Raw genomic sequence first — 21,171 nt, 5'->3', positions numbered from 1 at the left:
TGGCCCGCCCCTCGCAGCCTGCGGGCCTCCCTCCACCGGCCGCAGCGTCCCGGCCTCGGCCGCTGGCAGCCATGCTGGGCGCACGGGCCTGGCTGGGCCGCGGCCTCCTGCTGCCCCGCTCCGGGTCCGGCCTCGCCGCGAGCCGCAGGTACAGGCGCGTGAGTGGGCTGCTGCGGCGCGCCCTGCGCCCGAGGGGTCCCGGGACCGGTCGTCACTGCGCTGGTCCCCAGTGCCTGCCCGGCCACCCCTCCTGCCTCCTCCCCACGCCAGTCTGCTTCCGAGACCTGGCCCAGGCAGTAACGGCCTCCCCCCGCCCCCCTCCGTCTCCCCGTCCCTTCCTGCTGCAGGGCTAGCTCACCGGGGACTCTCCTGACACCACCTCCAGGAAGCCTTCCTTGAACCCCAGTGCTGGGCCTAGGGTCCTTATCCAGCGGCACCCTGGACTGACCTGTTACAGCCCTATGGCTGCAGGGGCCTGTCATTTAGGTCTGCCCTGCGGCGCCAGCCTCCCAGGCTGAGCCCCGCGAGATCTGAGCCAGTTTCTGACTCCCTGGGCAGCCTGCGGGTCTGGCCTCATGGAAGTGCCCAGGGGTGGATGTTGAGCGAGAAGGTCCCCATTGTCGATTTTCCTCTCGTTGCCCCTCACCCGGTCCAGTCCCAGATCCGTTCTTGCCCTGTCCAGCCACCAGCAGCAGGCAGCCTCCTGCCCAGATCACCAGCCCAGGCCTGCCGCAGAGATGCATCCAGCACAGCCATCATGGGGAGGGGCCCTGTTGGGGGGGAAAGAATGGAGACTGAAGGGCCATTCTGCCCATTGTGACTCACCCTGACCTCACAGTCATCATCCTTCCCAGCGCCAGGTCTGAGAGGTTGGGGGAGACTAACCTGGCAGGGAGCCCCCAATGAGCCACCTTCCTTCACCCCCCCAAAAACACAAGGGGGAGCACAAAGGCCACGGTCTCCCCCGTGGTTCAGAAAGGTGGGTTGGGCTGGGAGCAGGAGGTTCCAGGAGAGGGGCCAGAGGGCAGGGTGGGCTAGTATGGGCCTCTGGGGTAGGCTCGGGGAGGGGGGAACCCCTCACTTGACCCACCTGCCCACGCCAGGGGTAGCTCCTCCCGGGACAAGGACCGAAGTGTGACGGTCAGCGGTACAGTGCCCATGCCTGTTGGAGGGAAGGGAAGCCGGACCAGCTGCTCCCCATCCACACTCCAGAAGGTTCCCAACCGCCTGATCAATGAGAAGTCACCATACCTCCTGCAACATGCTTACAACCCTGTGGACTGGTGAGGACCACTCCTGATGCCCTTTCCCCTGTGGGGCGGGGGGTGGGGGGGAGCAGCTGGGCTCTCAGCCCCTCCTGTACGCCCCCATCCTGGGGCTAGTGAGTGATGCCCAACCCTGCCGGGCCTAGGTACCCCTGGGGACAGGAAGCCTTTGACAAGGCCAAGAAAGAAAACAAGCCAATTTTCCTTTCAGGTAACGTAGCCACCTTCCCTGGGATGGGAGGAAGGGAGCGGTATTGGATAGGGGAAGCGTCCTGTGGGTCTGGGGCCTCCCAGGAAACCTCCAACCAGTCACTGGTACCCCTCCCGGCCCACCATGGCCCCATTCCAGTGGGGTACTCCACCTGCCACTGGTGCCACATGATGGAGGAGGAATCCTTCCAGAATGAGGAGATCGGCCGCCTGCTCAGCGAGGACTTCGTCAGCGTGAAGGTTGACCGGGAGGAGCGGCCGGATGTGGACAAGGTGTATATGACCTTCGTGCAAGTAAGCAGTCTTCCCGTGTATTGGACGGGGGGTTATCCACGCACAGGGGGCCGCTCCCCTCACCCTCGCCCTCTCTCTGCCAGGCCACCAGCAGTGGTGGGGGCTGGCCCATGAACGTGTGGTTGACTCCCAACCTCCAGCCCTTTGTGGGGGGCACCTATTTTCCCCCTGAGGATGGCTTGACCCGAGTTGGCTTCCGCACGGTGTTGCTGAGGATCCGGGAGCAGGTGGGTGTGCTCCCGGGGAGTGGAGAGGGGTGGGGACTGGGGGGGGAGGTCAAGGGCGAGGGGCCCCCACCGTATGCTGACCTCCGGGTCCGCCCCTGCCTCCCACAGTGGAAACAGAACAAGAACACCTTGCTGGAGAACAGCCAGCGTGTCACCACAGCCCTGCTGGCCCGCTCGGAGATCAGCATGGGTGACCGACAGGTGCCCCCCTCCGCTGCCACCATGAACAGCCGCTGCTTCCAGCAGCTGGACGAGGGCTATGATGAGGAGTATGGTGGCTTCGCGGAGGCCCCCAAGTTCCCCACGCCGGGTCTGTGCCCCCCCAATGCGTGTCCCACCCCCCATCCCAGCCCTCTGATGCCTGTCTGGCCCATCTCTTCTGACCGCTGGCTGGGTCATTAAGCACCTGCTCTCCTGACTGGCCAGTGAGCTCCTTCCCCCCACCTGCCAGGAGCTCTCTCGTGAAGACCTGACTTCTGGTCTGAGCGGCAACCCCATGACACTGACCTGGGTAATGATGTTCTGTCCTCTGTGTTGACCGTTGACCTCCTAACCTCCAGGGTGTCCCAGGAGACAGCCTGTTGAGTGAACTCCTAACCCCAGCCTGGCCAAAGGCCTCCCGATCACCCAGATCTCTGCCCCCCCGTGTCCCCCATGCTCTCACCCAAGTGCTCTTGGTGCCCCCACAGTGATCCTGAACTTCCTGTTCTCCTACTGGCTCAGCCATCGACTAACCCAGGATGGCTCTCGGGCCCAACAGATGGCCTTGCACACCCTGAAAATGATGGCTAACGGGGGCATCCGAGACCACGTGGGACAGGTGAGGGGGATTAGGCATTCCCTGGAGGGGGCAGCCGGAGGCAGGGGGTTGGGACGGAGGCTGGGGTCGGCCTCCAGCCCCATGTCCTGCCTGGCACAGGGTTTCCACCGCTACTCCACGGACCGCCAGTGGCACATCCCGCACTTCGAGAAGATGCTGTACGACCAGGCACAGCTCGCGGTGGCCTATTCACAGGCCTTCCAGGTGACCCCTGAACCCGGCCCAGGGCAGACACTTAGCCTGTCCACCTACCTCTGGCTGCCTCTCTAGGGCTTTCTTGGGGACTTGTGCCCCCTCCCCCCTTAACTTCACCCCTGATCCCCTCCTATATGCCCAGGCTCCCTCCCCACCCTCCTGGGAGAATGCTGACTGCCCTCTCTGTACCTAGGCCATCCCAGAGACCTCTGTTTACAGTCTCCTTCCTCCCGTCTCAGATCTCTGGTGACGAGTTCTACTCCGACGTTGCCAAAGGCATCCTGCAGTACGTGGCTCGGAACCTGAGTCATCGGGTGTGTGTCCACTGAGGCAGGCGGGCCTGGCTGCGGGAGGGATTGGGTCCTCCGCTGCCCTGAAAGTTGGGGCCAGCAAACTCTCCTCTCCTCACAGTCTGGAGGCTTCTATAGCGCAGAGGACGCAGACTCACCCCCAGAGCGGGGCATGCGGCCCAAAGAGGGTGCCTTCTATGTGTGGACGGTCAAAGAGGTCCAGCAGCTCCTTCCTGATTCTGTGCTGGGTGCCACTGAGCCCCTGACCTCGGGCCAGCTCCTCATGAAGCACTACGGGCTCACGGAGGCCGGCAATATCAGCCCCAGTCAGGTGAGGATGCTCGGGGACAAGGGAGGGGTCCTGAGGCCCAGCAAGTGAAGGGACTCCCTCTCACAAAGGGCTGTTTTCCTCAGGACCCCAAGGGGGAGCTGCAGGGCCAGAATGTGCTGACTGTCCGGTATTCACTGGAACTGACCGCTGCCCGCTTTGGCCTGGACGTGGATGCTGTCCGGACCTTGCTCAACACGGGGCTGGAGAAGCTCTTTCAGGCCCGGAAACATCGGCCGAAGCCACATCTGGACAGCAAGATGCTGGCCGCCTGGAACGGTGGGGCGGCCGGGCCTGACGCCTGATCCCATTTACAGACTTACCCTTCGCGAGGCCCCTTCTATACGTCAGGCACCTGCTAGATATCAGTTCTCCCTTTATCCGGTTTATCATCCCCAATTTACAGATAAGCCAACCGAGGCTTAAAGAGCTTAAGTGACCCACCCCAGGTCACGCACAGGGGTCAGAAGCTCTCACCCCATTGCTCCAGAGAGGTGTCAGGGCTTGGGGGGGGTTGGCAAGGCGGACATGCCTGGAAGGGCCCGGCTCGCTTCTCATGACCACCAGTGTCTCCTCCCTCCAGGACTGATGGTGTCTGGCTACGCTGTGACTGGGGCCGTCCTGGGCCTGGAGAGGCTGATCACCCATGCCATCAATGGTGCCAAGTTCCTGAAGAGGCATATGTTTGACGTGGCCAGTGGCCGCCTGATGCGGACGTGTTATGCGGGCCCCGGGGGAACCGTAGAGCACAGGTCAGGGGCGGGGCGGCCTCGGAAGCCTTGTCTCCCTGGGCGTCCCAGGCCCATCTCTGCCCCTCTCCCTACCTCCTGGTAGGCTCCAATCCCAGCTCTGCTGTCCGCTCACTGTGAGCTCTTAACTTCCTTGGGCCCGGTTACCCACCCCGGGAAATGGGCTAAACGTACCCACCGAAGAGTACCGGCAAAGGGTGCCGGCAAAGGGCCTCCTCTGGGAAAGCCGCTCTCTCCCGGGGCCTGTCTCCAGCTCCTTCCCTAATGCCTGTCCCCCCAGCAACCCACCCTGCTGGGGCTTCCTGGAGGACTACGCCTTCGTAGTGCGGGGCCTTCTGGATCTGTACGAGGCCTCGCAGGAGAGCTCCTGGCTCGAGTGGGCTCTGCGGCTGCAAGACACGCAGGACAGGCTTTTCTGGGACTCCCGAGGTAGCGGCTACTTCTGCAGTGAGGCCGAGCTGGGGGCTGGTCTGCCCCTGCGTCTGAAGGACGGTCAGTGGTGGGCTGGAGCTGACGTGGGCCCAGTTAGGGCTTGGTTTTCCCTGGGGGAGGCATAAGTGAAGTGTAATGGTAAAGAGCCAGCATGGGTTCGCATCGCCACCGCTTATAACCAATTGACTTGGAGTTGGTCTCGTTATATTCCAGATCGTCAGTTTCTTAATACGTGAAACAGCGCTAACGTTGGTACGAACTCACAGGGTAGACGTAGAGACGAATTTAGCTATATGGTGGAACAGGCTGGGTGGCAGTAACTGGAGTGCCTGGAGTCACATATCACACGAGGCTATAACCCTCACGAAATACAGTGTAGCAGGGGAAACAGCTAACAAACAGTAGTGACTAGTACAAGAGTGCATGCGTGCAATGTGAGTGCCATCAAGAGGTAGGTGCCCGGCCCCTTCTGTTTTAGTACGGCTCACCATCACCTGACGCGTCTGGTCTGTTCATGGTCTCTCTCCCCCAACTCAAATGTAAGCATCTCGGGAGCAAGACTTCCTTTTCCTTCTACGTTCCTAGAGTCTAGCGTAGGCCCAGCACATAGCAGGTGCTCCATAAATGTTAGGTGAAGGAATGAAAGGACCTTGAGAGAGGACAACAGCGGGGCCCAACTCAGCTAGGGGGAGGTCCGATCAAACCGGGGACAGGCGTCATTTAGCCAAGAGTTAGGAGGAGCCTGGAGGATGGAGGATGGGGCCGAGGCCAGAGGAGGGGAGGCCCCCACGTGGGCAAAGCTGGATCTCTGCAGGGTCTTACAGGCATGGCAAGGAGTGGAAATCTCTGACGGGTTTTCAGTAGGTTGTGATCTGGTCCAGTTAGGTCTAGGAATGTCATTCTGACTGAAGGTGGACAAGGGACCTTCAAAAGGGAGCAGAAGAAACCGGGTGACCAGTTAGGAGGCTGTTAGTGGCATTCAGTCCCGGCGAGGGCTGGCCACAGACAAGCTAGAAGTATGAGATGGGGAGAAGTGGTGGGATTTAGGTCTACTCTGGCAACAGACCCAGTGTACTCTGGGTGGATTAGAAGTGGGGGAGGGGGAGGGGCAAGGATGGTGGCACTCTGGTTCCAGCAGCTGGGTGGCTGGATTGAGGAGTCCACAATGAGATGGGGGAGCTGGGGGACCAAAAGTTCACCCTGGGGCAAATGGCTGAGAGAGCAAAAGATCAGCAACTGTTGGTGCTCGCCTTACCATCAGAGCTGGGGCAGGATTGGGCAGAGTCGGGGGAGAGGGGGACTTTTTTCTATCCCATCCCCATCCCCCACAACTTTGGCCACAGTCCTGGGCAGGGTCCCGGGACCCAGTGAGCCTCCCTCACCGCCCCTTCCCCCTGCAGACCAGGATGGCGCGGAGCCCAGTGCCAACTCCGTGTCAGCCCACAACCTGCTTCGGCTGCACGGTTTTACGGGGCACAAAGACTGGATGGACAAGTGTGTGTGCCTGTTGACCGCCTTCTCTGAGCGCATGCGCCGTGTCCCCGTGGCTTTGCCCGAGATGGTCCGTGCCCTCTCAGCCCATCAGCAGACCCTCAAGCAGGTGGGGGGGGCAGCGAGGGCACTGGCGCTGGGACCCTGGGTGGGAGGGGATCTGGGGCTGCCGTGGGGGATGGGGACAAGGGGTGGGGCTCCTGGAGCCATCCCCCGGAGCTCAGGTCTGTGAGTGTGTGGCCGTCTAGGAGTGTACGTGCAGGTGTCTTCATGGGGATGTCCATCTGAGCTGCTCTACGCAGCGGCGGTACCTGAGTGAGTGTGCATCTGAGGGGCCAGGCCTCTGGCTTGGGCAAGTGCCTGTCTGAACACCTGTTACTGGGGCTCTCAGCACAGGGAGGGCGGGAGGCAGGGGCTAAATATGGGTCCCTGGGGCTGGTGAAGTGTTTCTCCGTAGGTCTCTGTGTGTCTGTGTAGTTGTGTCGGCCAGTGTGTGCAAGTCCCTGTTTGCATTTTTGCTGCGTGTGCACATCTAGATGTGTGTGGCCCTGGAGGCGTGTGACTGTGTGTGTGCGGGTCTGCTGAGCATGTGCTGGTGAGCGTTCACCGGTCCGCATTTGCCTGGCTGCGTGTGCACGCCCCGTGTTCAGGTTACAGCTGCACGTCTGCCTGCCTATCTCTGTGCGTATGTGTGTGTGTTGTGTGTTGGTGTCTGCGCCTCTGGGTGCGTCTCCCTGCCACTGTGTGGGACACCGTCACTTTGTGTGTTCCCGGGCATGTGTGTCCACGTCCCCACTTGCTGAGCTTGCATCTGAGGCAGCCTCCTGGCAGCTGGTCTGGAGGAGGCTAAGCCAAGTCTGTGTTCCTTCCTGGGGCTATAGTGCGGAGTGGAGGGAGGATGGGGAACCCCTGGGGGGTCTGGTCCAGCTCCCTGCACCTGACCCTGGAGTCACCCTTCTGTTCTGGCCAGATCGTGATCTGCGGAGACCCCCAGGCCAAGGACACCAAGGCTCTGTTGCAGTGTGTCCACTCCATCTACATCCCTAACAAGGTTAGAGTCTGTGAGCCCGGCCCCCGCCTCCAACTCCCCTGCCCAGCCCCGCCCCCCGCACCTCTCCACCATCCCCTCCTCTGGAGGCCTGGGAGTGGAAAGCCACCATGGGCCCCGCCAGTGTCCCAGCACCCCCCGCCCCCGGTGACCGTCTACTCTGCTGCTCCCACAGGTGCTGATCCTGGCCAATGGGGACCCGTCCAGCTTCCTGTCCCGCCAGCTGCCCTTCCTCAGCACCCTGCGGCGGCTGGAAGACCGGGCCACGGCCTACGTGTGTGAGGACCAAGCCTGCTCGATGCCTGTCACGGAGCCCTGCGACTTACGGAAACTGTTACACCCATGACTGCCTCAGCCGCCTCCGGTGGGGGCAGGACGCCCAGCTTCCCAGCTGGCCAGAGACCCAGGCCCAGTAGCGCCCTGCGCACGCTGTGGCCATCCTTGGGCACCCTGTCACCGGGTGCCCTTGGCCATCCTTGCCGCTCCCCCCATGGGCACCCACTCACCCTGGAATAAACCTAACAGCGTCCCGCGGGAACCTTGGGGTCTCTGCCTTGCTGGTGGGAGGGGTGCGCCTCTCACTGACCCCTCTGCCTTCTCCAGGCACGCTGCCCCAGTCCATGGTCATTGCAGCTCAAGTGAAACTCAGGGCAGGGGGCCCATAATGACCACCAGCTTTCACACAAACCAGTCCAAGGACGGTTCTCTGTCATTTGGAACATCTGTTGGGTTGGAAGTCCTTCTCCAAATCTGAGTCCTTCCTGCTGCAGGGAAAGCTGGTACTTTTCTGTGACCACCTCCTGTCCCTTTGGATGCTCGCAAGTCCCGCCCTTGGCATTTGCATCTTCACAGACCCTAGAAACCCCATCTAGCTTCCACCTCGGGGAAGGCACTGGGAAGCATGCTTCGGGGATGGCGGGTGTAGTGGGCTGGGGCTGACCGGCGGGGAACAGGGAAGGAGCTGTCTCCCTCCCCACAGCCTTCAGGGGTCTGCTGGGCCTGGGCACCCTCACAGCCCCAGAGCCAAGCAGTACAGACAGCCAGAAGAGGCTGCTAGAGATGAGAGTCGAATGGGGCCACTGCTTGTGGGGACGACAGCAGGGGGAAGGAGTGGGAGATTGGACTGTCACTGTAGGGTCTGCACATGGTCACACCCAGCCACACACTTTGACTAGGCAGCTGGGCCCTCGGTGCAAGCCACCGTCCCATCTGGAGGGGATTAGGGCTCCGGCCAACAAGGTCAGGTGGCCCTTTTCTGGCTGGAGCCTGCTCAGCCTCAGGCAGGAAGTCTGAGGCTTGGGCAAGTGGAGCCGGGTCTGGGGGGGGCAGTGAGCGGGGAGGGGGGAGCTGGTGAAGCACAGGTGGCCTTTTTGGCAGCGTCAGCCCTGGCTCTGGAAAGTCTAGGCAGTTTGCAAAACCCTCTGTCTCCGTCTCACTGACCCTCACGAATGAGGTGACAAGGCAGGTACATCTGGCCGCCTATGGATAGATACTCAAGGCCCAGAGAGGGTCAGAGACTGGCCCGAGACCACTCAGCACATCTGGTTCTTTCCACGGTCTTCAGGGGACAATAAAAACCGCTGAGCCTTCCTCTTCCCCCCCCCTCCCAGGAGGTATAGGCGCGGCTGTGAAAGGGGGTGCATTTGGTGTCTCCTACCCCTCTCTAGCCAGTCTTCCCTCTGCTGTGTCCTCTTTCCCTTCCCCTGGTACCAGGCATGCGCTCGACAAAGGGATTTTGTAAGTTCAAAGGAAGGAGTTAGGGCCTTAACGGGTTAGGCTTCCGGGAGAGCTAGCATTTTCTGACTAGGGCAAGGCTGAACATCCGGCTTGCTCAGATAGGGGCTCTTACGTCCGCTGCCCCTCTTCCCTTGGCCGGCCCCTCTTGGGTGCGCTCTCTGCTTTACCAGCAGGGCTGTCCCAGAGGAGCTGGGGGCCAGCGCCAGGGGACACGGGACCTCACAGCTGGAGAAGTCACTTCACTAAGTTCATCGGTCTGAGCCTCAGTCGTCTTATCTAAAAAATGGGACAACCACCACCCAACTCCCAAGGCTGCGAGGTGACGACATGGGATGATGTATCATCGCTGAGCGGAGAGCCTCACAAATGGGAAGATCGTCTCAGTTCCTGAGGGAGCCAGCCAGGCTGTGCGGGAGGTGTAAAGGGGAGAGGGTTGGAGGGGGCTGAAGGGGCTGGCAGAGCAGGTCCTATGTGAAGGCTCTCCCTCAAACCCCGAAATCACCTTAGGCCTGACTTCTTTGTTAGGAAACTGAGGCCCAAGGAACTTCCTGTGCCTCATTCTCCTCCCTGCCTGAGGTTACTCATTCGTCTAACAAAGATTTATGAAGTACAGACTACGTGCCAAGCTGGACCGGACTAGGCTCTGGTGAGCAAAATGGACGTAACCCTTGCCCTGAGGGAACAGAGAGCCTAGAGGGGCAGACAATCATTTCGTGACTACACACCTTAACATCAAGTGCTATGAGGGTCCAGATTCTTGTCTGGCTCAGGACAGTGTCCTCAGCATGTTGACACATGGTAGGTACCACGGTACTTGCTGAAAAAGGGCGCTCTGAGGGGGTGATGGCAGGGCCGAGGCTTGGAGGGTGGGAGTTAAAGATGGTTTCACCCCTCCTTTTGCCTTCTCTGTAGGTCCTGCCTCCTTCCTCCCCTTCCCCCCTCAGGCGAAGAGAGCATCTCTGACTGGATGTCAGAGTCTTCCGGTGCCCCCCGCCCAGGGATCAGGATACCTTAGGTGGCAGGTCACCCCAGGTCCTGAGGCCAGGGGAGTAAATGTGTGTCTGCCCCACACCCTGCTCCCTCTCCGGGTATGTTCTAGAACAGAGTTCAGCTCAGAGACAGAGGTGGCCTGGATGACGGATGGAGGTGTAGGGCCTGCTGACCACCAGGAAACCTGACCACTGGGCTGGGCGAGCCTTTCTGGGCTCGTTGTCCCCTCTGCAAAGAGGGTATGATTAAAGTCACTACCTCCTGGTGTCAGCCCTGGGGCTTTTTGACCCTATTGGGGAAGGGCAGCCCGACTAGGCAGACTGCCACCTGCGGGAGGGAGGAAGGTGTCAGACACGTGGAGTGAACCAGAAATAGGCCCCTCTCCCAGAAGACCGCTGAGAGTTCAAGCCTGGCAGGGCACACGCGGAATGAGAGCAGAGACTCCCGCCAGGAGGGAAAGGCACTTAAGGGATCGGCTCATTAGCATGAAATGCAAACGAGCTCGGCCTCATTTGCACAACTCGGTGCCCGGATTCGGCGAAAGGGCAACCCGGGAGGCTGCAGCGGCGTGGCCCTCCCCTCTGCACTCCCTGCAACGCGCCCTCCAGGGAGCTGAGACACCCACCCCAGGCGGCCGGAGGCGCGCGGGGGCTGCGCGGGTGGCGCAGCCTTGGAAGTTGGGGAGGGGGGCGGGGGCGGGAGGTCACCCTGCCTCCACCTCTCCGCAGTGGCGTCAGCGCCCCGTGAGTCTCAGGACAAAGAATTGACTGACCTGCTTGGTTCCGCCGCCGTGTCTACCTTCCCAGAGGTGGGAAGCGCTCCCCGACGTCTAATGCTCGATGCCCTCCGCGCCCCACTTCACTCCAGCGCCCAGCACTCCCGCGGCGCTCTGCTCCCGGGCACCTGCAGCCCGTGGGGCGGCGGTGGGAGAGGGCTGGAGCTGACTGAGCCCGGGGACTCGGGGAGGTGGGGCGCGGCGAGACCCGGCTGTGCACGTGCGTGTGCGCTCACGGAGAGCCGCAGACCCTGGAGGACCCGCTCCGGGTAGAGCGGAGGTGTGCGGACAGCCTCCCGGCCATACTGGAACTCCAGAGGGGAAAACTGAGGCACGGAGTGGGGGGAGGGGGGGGGTTGGTGAGACTTTGCAGGTCAAGACTCAGAAAGCCCGGCTCCGTGCTTCCACCCCCTCTCACACACTCGAGGCCCCTGCAGGTCCCTTCGCGGGAGCCTCTCTCTGCTCCTCAGCTGCTCTGGGGGACCTGGGCCCTGGGACCGGCATGACCTGTCGGAGGCCACGTGTTCAAGCGCGAAGCCCCTGCGGGAGATCCACAGCCTTCAAAGGATCTCTAGGGGCAGAGGGGATGAAGCTCAGGACTGTTGACGTGAGGTCAGGCTCGGCGGGTCAGGGTTAGAAGGTCAGGGTCAAAGTCTCAGAAGTGGACCTGGGAGAGGGGTCTACAAGACCAAGAGGTTGCTGGAAACCACGCCCAGACCTTGCTCGCCCGGGACTTCCCTTCGCTCCGCCCATTTCCCCCCAGACCGCCCCCCCTCCAACCTGAAGCCCTACCCCGGGGACATCCTGCTCCGCTCCTCCCCTTCTTCGGTCCTGCTCCCAGGTTCGACTCCAGGGTGGGCGACTGATCAGGTGGAGACCCAGGATTTCGCTCTGGGATCCTGGTCACACCCCACAGCCCGGCTGCCAGCCTCTCTTCTTCTCCAGGCCCGCCCAGAGCTGAGCCCCACCCTACGGCTGTGGTCCAATTTTAGGGGTCGTGGACAAAGGATGCCCCGGGGCCCGCAGCGCTATCCCAGGACCCGGCGCCGAATACTCTGATTCCCCGGGGCTCCCTCCAGGGGAGTCCCAGAGACCCCAGCGGCCAATAGGAAAGTGGGTTCGGTCTGGGTAGCCGTCTAATTGGCTCTGGCCTTCGGGAGCGGACCCAGGGGCAAGGGGAGGGGAGAGGGGCGGTCCTGGGCTTCGGGGTGGAAACCGGATTCCAGCTGTGGTTCTCTCCCCCGGCGGCCCCGCCCGCTCTGCCACGGCGGCCCGCCAATGGGCGCGCGGCTCGGGGCCGGCGGCGCGCGGGGATTGGTCGCGAGGCTGGCTGGGGAGAGGCGGGGCCGAGGCTTGAAGTTCGAGTGAGGGATCCAGCTGTGGTGTGCGCCGGGCTCCTCGCCGCCGCTTTCGCTTGCTCGCTCCGCGTCTCGGCCGGAGGAGGAGGCAGTGGCGCCGGCGACAGCTACGGCAGCGGCAGCCACCGCGGCGGCTGCGGCGGCGGCATCTCCGCCTCCACCCCCGCCCGGGACGGCCCCCCACCGTCTCCCCGCCCCTCCCGGACCGTGAGCCCGCCGCGGGGCGGAGGAAGGAGCCGCCCCCCACCCCCTCCAAACCCACCCCCAAAGAGATCCCTCCTCCCCTCCCCCCGCCGCCGCTGGCGCGGAGCCGGGACGATGCTGACCCCTTAGATCCTGCTCCAGCTGCGCCGCGGGAAGAGGGGGCGCCCCTCCCCCGTATCCCCCGCGCTCTGACCCCCTTCTCTCTCCCCCTCTCCCGGCCGCTTCGCCGAAGGTAGCGCCGAATCGGGCGACCGGAGCCTGGGCGCGAAGCGAAGAAGCCGGAACAAAGTGAGGGGGAGCCGGCCGGCTGGCCCGGGGGGCCCCAGGAGCCCTGGGGAAGCGGGACTCGCGCCGGGCGGGGCTTCCCTGCGACCCGGCGCCCCGCGGGCAGCATGCCCCTGCGGGCAGGGGGAGCTGGGCTGAACTGGCCCTCCCGGGGGCTCAGCCTGCGCCCTAGAGCCCCCCAGATGCGCCCCCGCCGGGGCCCCCCGGTGGCGTGAGGACACCTCCTCTGAGGGGCGCCGCTCGCCCCTCTCGAGACCGCCCGGGGCCCCGGCTGGCCAGAGGATGGACGAGGAGGATGGAGCGGGCACCGAGGAGTCAGGACAGCCCCGGAGCTTCATGCGGCTCAACGACCTGTCGGGGGCCGGGGGCCGGCCGGGGCCGGGGTCGGCGGAAAAGGACCCGGGCAGCGCGGACTCCGAGGCGGAGGGGCTGCCGTACCCGGCGCTGGCCCCGGTGGTTTTCTTCTACTTGAGCCAGGACAGCCGCCCGCGGAGCTGGTGTCTCCGCACGGTCTGTAACCCATATCCTCCAGGGCACGACGGCCGGGCTGGGGGGTCCGCAGGGGGGCGGGCCGCGCCGCCGGAGGGGACCGAAAGCCAGGTGAGTCGGAGAAGTGAGCCTCGAAGGTGGGCATAGGAGAGGGGGGCTGCTAAGGGAGGGAGGGGGCTTCAGAGTGGGAGCAGAGACGCGAGCAGGTTTGTCTGATACCCCAGACGAGCCCCACCTCGGTACACACACCTCAGTCCTCCTTGGGGGGCTGGGATCCAGGCCAGGAAAAGAGAGGAGACGTGCCCCGCTGGTTTGTAGCTGGATGCTCTCCAGATGTGGGCAGGGGAGGGTCGTCATCCTCCAGATGTGGGAAGCTTCGGGAGCCTGGGAGCTCTACTCCGCCCGCCGCCCGTTAGCGAGCTGGGTTGGGTTTCCGAGTTTGGGGGGGTGGGGTAGGGAGGAAGCTGCGGGGACGGGGGAGGGGGGGCTGCGATCTCCTGGGTTTCCCTCCTGCCCCCGCTCCAAAGTTTGAGGTGGATTCTAGGGTCTGATCCCCACCCTCAACCTGGTCCTTGAGGCTGGGGTTTTTACTGACCCAGAGGGAGATGTTGGGGGGCGGGGACCAGGTCCTAACTCCCCCACCCCCACCCGCGGGTTGGAGGCACAACAAGGAGATTCCGGCGGCGGCTGATGTCAGGGGCGCAGAATGAGAACAAGATGTGGTGGTGAAGGGGAAGCTGTCTGCCCCCAGAGCTGGAGTAGAGACCCTTTCAGCTGGAGCCCACTGCCCGGTGCCTCCCTTCTTCCTAATTCTTCATTCAGCGCCGGGTGCTTTGTGTTGGGGTTGGGGAGTTTTGTGCTAGATTTTTGTCTTGTAGAGGGAAAGACTGTGGCGAGAGCTTTGGTCAGCGGGGGATGGGATTAAGCCGGTCCAAGTTATTACCCTGTCACAAATACAGAGTGCTCCCGCTTCTCGGCAGAGCAGGTATGGGAGACCGCAGCCTCCGAGAAAGTACTGGGGGAACAGTGAGGCTGTGAGCTGGTTGGCTAAGGAAGACTCGGGTCCAGCACCCCAGGGTCTACCCCTTGGCTGGGTTTGTGGAATGCAAGCCCCACAATCCGGAGAGATCCATTTGGCACTGCTCTCTATCCTCCTCCTGGTCTGGAGTGATAAGGGAGACCCCAGCCCCCTCAGCCCCCTGGCCTCTCCCCTTCAGCCCCTAGCACAAAGCGCCGCTTAACTAATGCAGGGCTCCCAGGCTCCGGGTGGGTCCCGTCACTGCCGGAAGGAAAGAGGGGGGGTGCACTGCCATCCCCAGGCTTGACAGCTTCTCCTGACTCCTTCCTCTCAGCTCAGAGGCTCTTTTGGACCAGGGTGGGAGACCTCAGATTTCCCTTGTAAACCCTAAGAGCCCAACCAGGACTCTGCTTTGAGGGAGGTGGGGGGAGCTTGGTGCCGCCCTCACTCTCCGCAGCTCTGCTGCGTCTAGTGCGCAAAGCAGGGATGTGAGCTTGGGTCCCCCCAACCCCCACCCTCTGCACCCCGCAGGTCTTTAGGAAGCTCCCCCCATTACACCCTCTCTCCATCCCTTACCCCTTCTTCCTTTCTCTCTGAGCTGCAGAAAGAGAGAGGTGGGGGGTCTCAGAGGGCTCTGACTCCCCTACTTCCGCACCCCTAGCCCCAGGCCCCTTTCTCCCTGGTTGAGATGGACATGGGGAACTAATGTCTGAGAAGATGGGTTCTGGGCTTCCCTCCTCTCTACCCCTAACCACCTACCCTCTCCATGAATGGTGAAAAGCCCCATCCCCCTCCCCTCCTCCTCGGGAGTCCAGGGGAAGTAGAAAGATCTTCTCTCCCCTTTCCCTCCCCCTCTAAAACAACCAGACCTCTCAGCCAGCATCTCCCCACCTGCCCTATCTCCAGGTGCTAGTGGACAGTCTGGGGGGCAGATTCCTTCCTTGAGGGGCTCTGGGAGGGAGCAAGTGGAGAGGGCTGGAATGAGGAAAGAGAGGTGGGACCCCAGTGCTCCTCTTGAGGATGGAGGAGCAGGCTTACATCTGGGGTGGTGGGAGTCTGGGGTGTGGGGCATTGGCATCACTAGGTCTAGACAAGTCGCTAAGCCTGGGTTGGCTGAGGATGGGTTGAGAACAGTTCCTTGGCCAAGGGGCTGCCTAAGCTGTGCCCCACGAATCCCATCACCCCTGAGCATCAAGGGAAACCTGTATTGTCATTGCCAGAGGGGCCTTGAGCTGACTCTTGGACTTCAGTCTTTCCCTTTCTCTCTTTTTGGTATCAGTGAAGCTTCCCATGGCTCTACAAGGTTCTCTGCACCTCTGGGTCTGAGGGACATAGGGACACCTCCCCCAATAACTGAAGCTAGTTGGATTTTTGTTGGCATTTTTCTCAGTCCCTCCTCCTTTAGCCGCTAACACACCAGGTTTCCTAGAGAGGAGATCTAGACCCAGGTAGGAAGTAGTGTGCTTGTGTGTGTGTGTGTGTGTGTGTGTGTGTGTGTGTGTGTATGGGGGAAGGGAGGGCAGCAAAAGGAAGAGAGGCTCAGAAGCGCATGTGCTGGTACTGGGAAGACCAGGGGTACTCACATCAGTAGGGCCCCCCTCCTCCCCGGTTATAGGAGAGCGAGTTGGACTTTCCAGTATGTGTTTCTTGAAGTGTGAGGGAGCGCTTGGCCCCTCCCGGGAAGGAGATCCTGAGCATTCCCTCTCCGGCTGTTGTGTCACATCTGGAAGTTTGTGTAGGAGTTTCTCCAAGCTCAGAGCCCAGCACAGCTTTTTCTCATTTGGAAATCACAGGCTGGCATTTGGGATGCCGAGAGGGGGAGTGGGAGGGGGGCCAGAGGGGGAGAAGGGAGCCTGCCAGGAGTAGGGGGAGGAGAAGGGGGAGGCCCGAAAGGCAGGAGCCCTAATGGCTTCCAGAAGTGAGTGTGAGCGTGTGACTGCGTCACTGTGTGTGCGTCTGGAGGGGAGGGGGCACCAGGAATTTCTGGAGTTTTCCTTGCCACTGTCCCAGTGCCCCAAGTTTGCCTGTTTCTCTTACCTAGGGAGAAATCTCCATTTTGGTCCTCAGAGGAAATGGGAGGGGGTGTTCTTCCTGTCTCCTCACCAATTCCCTCCTCTCATTTTAAAACCCAAGACTCTCCAGAGGGGATTCTGGGGAGGGCGGCTGGGGAATTGAACAGGACTGGGGGAGCAGAGCACCTTCTGGCACTCCTTCTGCCCCAGGCCCACCTTCTGGCTGGGTCGCACACCCACTCTACCCCGCGGAACTGTTGGGGGGCTCCCCATCACCCATAGTGCCAACTGGAGCCATTCCTGGGATTACCCCCGCCACTCAACACCCCCTCACCTCTCACTCGCTCCCGCCCCAGCCCTCACCCCACCCTGCCTGCCTCAGCCAGGGTGGCGACAGACACAACTGCTCACACGTGTGTGTGTGTGTGTGTGTGTGTGTGTGCGCGTGCGTGCGCACTCGCTCACTCACACACACACAGAGTCACAGACGTTTGAATCAGATTTCTGGCCTATTTCCCCTTCCAAAGATTCCAACAGGCCGGCTCTCTTGTGTCTCTGGGTCTCACGTCTCTGTCTCTGGGTGGGGCCGGCTGCCTTTCTTCAGGCTTCAGTTTTCAGTTCAGCTGGAAACCTCTCTCCCCACACGCCCACAGGCTGGAGCGGAGGAGACCACTGGGAAACAGGCTGTGGGAGTGGGGGCTTGGCTGGGGGAATCCCCCTTTCCGACTCCCCAGTGCCGGCCACACTGCTGAGCCCCTGTATTCCACCCCACCCCCGGAATGCTGAATCCCCCCCATAGATGCCAGCCTCTCTGTGGGGTGGGCGAAACAAGGATCCCACCTTCCCAACTCATAGTAGGAGGCCAGGATTCCTGGGTCCAAGCCCATTTCCTCCTCAGTGCTCCTCAGTCTCAGATTTCCAGGCTCCAGTTGGGGAGCGGGGCAGCTGGGTGGCCTGCTTCCGTTCTCAGTCACGCCTAGCCCCCGTGCCCCTGGAGGTGCCCCAGGCCTCCTCCCTCCTCTCCCCACCTCCCTCTCCCTTACAGCTGCCAGGCTGGGCAAGGGCTCTAGATAAAGCCCCACGGAGAGGACTCGGTTGTACAGAGAACATGCTCTAGTTGTCTCTCCTGGTGGGAGAAGAGGAGGAGGGATGGAAGTGGGTTTCTTCGCCCTGCCATTTCCTTTTTCTCTGCTTTTGATGGTGGGTTGTGGGGAGAAGAAAGAGCCTCCCCTCTCCTACCCACCTCCCCCTTTGGGATCCACTCCAGCCCGGACAGTTGCCATAGCAACAGTAGACATGTGACTGCACAGGTCTCTCATAGTCACTATGGCAACCAGTGTCCCCCGTTCCCTTGGTTGCCATGGGGATTTGTCACATGGTTTCCCCCCAACCTGATAACCTGTGGGTCTCCTGCTTTCCCTTCCCTGCATGAGGACAAGACAGCAGTCTGGTGAAGGGGAGTTCATGTGTGAGGGGTCCCTTTAATTGCCATAGCAACAAATCCACACCACCTGGTGACAAATCCTCCTGTTGTTATGGCAACAGAGGAACATCACACGGTGACATAAGGCCATGTTCCCAAGGAAACGAGCCCTACCCTGAGAAGGGTGAAAGACCCCCATCCTCATTAATTATTTCTCAGTTCAGATTGTCCCAAATTTCCCTGTGCCTTAGTGTCTTCCCTGTCCATTGAAGTTTACCCGTAGGGAAAGGGGAAAGGTAGAGAGCAGATAGAATGTACCTGGGAGTGCGCTAAATTGCCAAGGGGGCCCCTTGAGAAGGGGTTTCCGTGGTTAAGAGCTGGAGATGGGGTTTGGAGGCAGAATCTAGCTATAAGAGGCCCCCGTGTGAGCACGTAGAAGCTGAGGACAGAAGGAGTCCCGGCTCCTCTGCGGTGTCACTTCTGCCCGTCCCCTCCATAGTTATCAGTTGATCACTGTTGGGGCAAACAAGGCAGGAAAACATGAATGGGGAGATACACTGGCTTCTAAGCAGGGAGATTGATGATTGATCAGTTCATTTGTTCGTTCGTTTCCCGCACGTATTGACCATCTGCTACGTGCCAGGCACCACTGTCAGCTTTGTAGGGGATGTGGAGCGTCTCAGTGTCCCTGCCTCAGCGAGGGAGATGAGACCAGTGCACACAGATGGCGTGACGGAATCACTGCCGTTCGAGGGGTCCAAACAGGTGTTCCGGGAGCCCCTCTTCCCAAGAGAACTACCCACGGTTCCCCTTGCAGCGATATCTGCTCACGTGGGTCCCTTCCCTCCAGAGGAGAGGAGGGGGCTAGCTTGGGAAAGCAGACCAAGCCTTGAGGGTAATTGTGTCCTTCCCTTTCCAGAGAATCACCCCGAGGGATCTCCCTTCCCATCTTCCTTTTTCCAGGGTGACCCCTGGCTGACCCCCCCTTCTGGGGAGACATCCACTGGGCTCAGGCTCCACTCTGGAAAATAGCTACATGGAAACAGAGCACTCTCTTTATTTCCCCCTTCCATCTACTTACCCCAAAAACCTAGAACTATTTTTTTTTACTCTTATTCTTGTGAGGAAGAGGTGGAGGCATGGGAAATTGCAGTACCTTGGCCTGTTTGGGTGCCTGTCGGTGGGAAGGGAGGTGAGGGCAAAGGGCCTAGGTGGCAGAGAGGCCTGGGAAGGGATTGAGGGCGTACTGAGCTGCAGGGTGGCCTGAGGTTCAAGACAGAGACGGGGGAGGGGTGGCTGGGACCAGCTGGGGGGAAAGTCCTGGGGTCCCCAGACAGAGCCTTCTCACTCCAGAAGTGAGGTTGTGACAGGAAGATTCCGCCTGCTCTAGGCCCTCTGCGCCCCACACTCTGGCTTGGCGGGTCGTGTCATGGGCTGCCGGGACACCCTCCCCATCTCCATCCCTGAGGCCCCTCCTTTGCCCAGTCTCCACTTTCTGCTCCCTTCTATCCTCTTTGTTCTCCCCACCCCGTATTTTCTTTGAGAAAAAAAGAATGCTAGGTCACTTATCTCTGAGTCCAGCGTCCAGAACCTTCTAAGGTCCAGTGGCCACTTTGTACATTCTCCTGTTGATGGGCTGGAAGTGAGCCCCTTAATAAAATCCACTACGTGGAAAGACTCGGGGTCCGTGTGTGCAGAGTACTGTCTACTCTGCGTGGGCTGGGGACTCATATCTAGCCCAGGGCAGTGGGTCCTCATTATTTAAATGTGGGAGTGTGCCTGGAGGCCATCTGAGGGCTCCGAGAGGCCAGGAGGCGGGTGGGTGGTGGCAGCGTCTGGCCCCGGTACTGTGGTGAAGGAGACCTACCGCCGTGGACCCTCTTGCCCGCTTCTGCCCGTCCGCCTGGTGCCAGGGCGCCCTGACGGCCCTCCCCTGCGCGCCGGAGCACTGCAGAAAGAACTGTCCCAGATCAGGAGCTTGGACGCCTCGGTCTCCTCCCGGCTTCTCCCATGACCTTCAGCGCAGCGCTTTGGCTCTCCCGGGCCTCAGTGTGCTTGGGTTCCGGGGAAGAACGTGATCTACCCCGGAGAGCTCGCGGGGCTGTTGTGAGCATCACATGTGGCATGGCGTGAAAGCGCTTGGTAAACTGTAAGGCAGGCATAATCCGACTTTAGGTTTGTGTCACACATTCACTACATTCTCTCATTTGCTTCTCACATCTTCCCTGTGAGGTAGGGAGCATAGGATTCAGATTCAGCAGCACACTCCTGGTGTCTGGCATTTCCGCCGGCACGATTGATTTTATCTCACAAATGGCTTGTGCAAATAGTCAGGGTATTTGTGCCTTTTCCTACCTTACAGCTGAGGAGGCTGGGCCCGGAGAGGGGTTGGGCCAAGGTGGGCCTGGGCCTGGGCCAGGCTCGCTCAGACACTTGGGCCTGCCCTTTGCACCTGGCCCTGTCTCAGATGGGGGTAGGGGAAGGACAAGAAGCAGGAGGCGCGGGGGGGGGGCAGTGCAGGGGGGCACGGGCATGGCTCCAGCCCCGGCCAGCAGTTTCCTTGACGCCCCCCCCCGGATACCTGGTTTGAGCGCATCAGCATGTTGGTCATCCTTCTCAACTGTGTGACCCTGGGCATGTTCCGGCCATGTGAGGACATCGCCTGTGACTCCCAGCGCTGCCGGATCCTGCAGGTGTGTGTGTGTGCATGTGTGTGGGGGTGTGTGTGTGTGTGTGTGGCGGAGTGTGGGGGTGGGCAGCTCCTGAGCTGAGTAAGTGCAGACACCGTCTCTGGGGGAGGCCCTGACCTCGATGGTGAGGGAGGAAGTGGGGGGGTGTCCTCCCCCCCAGTTTCAAAAGCCTCTCGTCCCCACATCAGGCCTTTGATGACTTCATCTTTGCCTTCTTCGCGGTGGAGATGGTGGTGAAGATGGTGGCCTTGGGCATCTTTGGGAAAAAGTGTTACCTGGGAGACACTTGGAACCGGCTTGACTTCTTCATCGTCATTGCAGGGTGAGTGCAGGGGCTGGAGGTGGGAGAGCAACAACCAGATCAGTGCCTGCCCCAGGGCCCAGGGTTCTAGGCCCCAGCACTGCCGCCCCCGCCGCCCCCGTGCCCAGCCCACTTCCGGCCATGCTTTCTCCCCGGCTGTCCACTCCGGGTCCGAGGCTGTCCTGCCTGGAACGCTCAAGTCCCTGCATCCACACCGTACTCTGTTCATTCCCTGATGGGGATCTGTCCTTGGCTTGGGGTGGCCTTGCCCCCAGGGAGCCGGCTCTTCGGGGTCCCTTGGTGGAGGAGGGGGAGGAGTCAGAGGTTTGCTGCCCCACTGCAGCAGGATTCCTCATTGACCTCTTTTGACCCCCACGGCGGCCTCAGACTCAAAGGGCCTCCCTTTGGGCCCCTCCCTGCAGGATGCTGGAGTATTCGCTGGACCTGCAGAATGTCAGCTTCTCAGCTGTCAGGACAGTCCGTGTGCTGCGACCGCTCAGGGCCATTAACCGGGTGCCCAGTGAGTGATCCCTTGGCCCT

At 61.3% G+C, this 21,171-nt stretch overlaps 2 protein-coding genes across 22 annotated transcripts in view; both read left to right on the top strand.

Moving 5' to 3' along the window:
* Nucleotides 1–7: 7 nt before the first annotated feature.
* On the top strand, nt 8–7,887 carry SPATA20 (spermatogenesis associated 20). Of its 2 annotated transcripts, none has more exons than XM_036076307.2 (16): nt 8–148; nt 1,104–1,283; nt 1,412–1,476; nt 1,615–1,769; nt 1,853–1,996; nt 2,105–2,306; nt 2,686–2,816; nt 2,916–3,020; nt 3,251–3,325; nt 3,423–3,632; nt 3,716–3,908; nt 4,213–4,381; nt 4,659–4,870; nt 6,211–6,410; nt 7,272–7,352; nt 7,525–7,887. In XM_036076307.2, the coding sequence occupies exons 1-16, from the start codon at nt 72–74 to the stop codon at nt 7,693–7,695; spliced, it is 2,370 nt and encodes a 789-aa protein (XP_035932200.2). In that variant the 5' UTR covers nt 8–71; the 3' UTR covers nt 7,696–7,887. The 2 variants fall into 2 exon arrangements, with proteins under 2 accessions (XP_035932200.2, XP_035932201.2); XM_036076308.2 differs by lacking the exon at nt 8–148 and adding an exon at nt 159–293.
* Nucleotides 7,888–12,843: 4,956 nt separating this feature from the next.
* CACNA1G (calcium voltage-gated channel subunit alpha1 G) overlaps nt 12,844–21,171 on the top strand; it is a 61,633-nt gene continuing 53,305 nt past the window's right edge. For 18 of the 20 annotated variants that reach the window (XM_036076300.2, XM_036076297.2, XM_036076286.2 and 15 more), the window contains exons 1-4: nt 12,845–13,219; nt 20,222–20,333; nt 20,519–20,652; nt 21,054–21,151. In XM_036076300.2, the coding sequence (XP_035932193.2) occupies nt 12,981–13,219; nt 20,222–20,333; nt 20,519–20,652; nt 21,054–21,151 (583 nt within the window). In that variant the 5' untranslated portion in view covers nt 12,845–12,980. Of the gene's footprint in view, nt 13,220–20,221; nt 20,334–20,518; nt 20,653–21,053; nt 21,152–21,171 lie in introns of all 20 variants that reach the window. The other 2 variants (XM_036076268.2, XM_036076266.2) reach the window with 1 other exon arrangement.

The sequence above is a fragment of the Halichoerus grypus genome, chromosome 2 (assembly GCF_964656455.1).
Source record: "Halichoerus grypus chromosome 2, mHalGry1.hap1.1, whole genome shotgun sequence".
Lineage (NCBI taxonomy): Eukaryota > Metazoa > Chordata > Mammalia > Carnivora > Phocidae > Halichoerus > Halichoerus grypus.
Note: the sequence above shows the minus strand (reverse complement) of the source record. Positions and strands in the feature narration are given on the sequence as shown.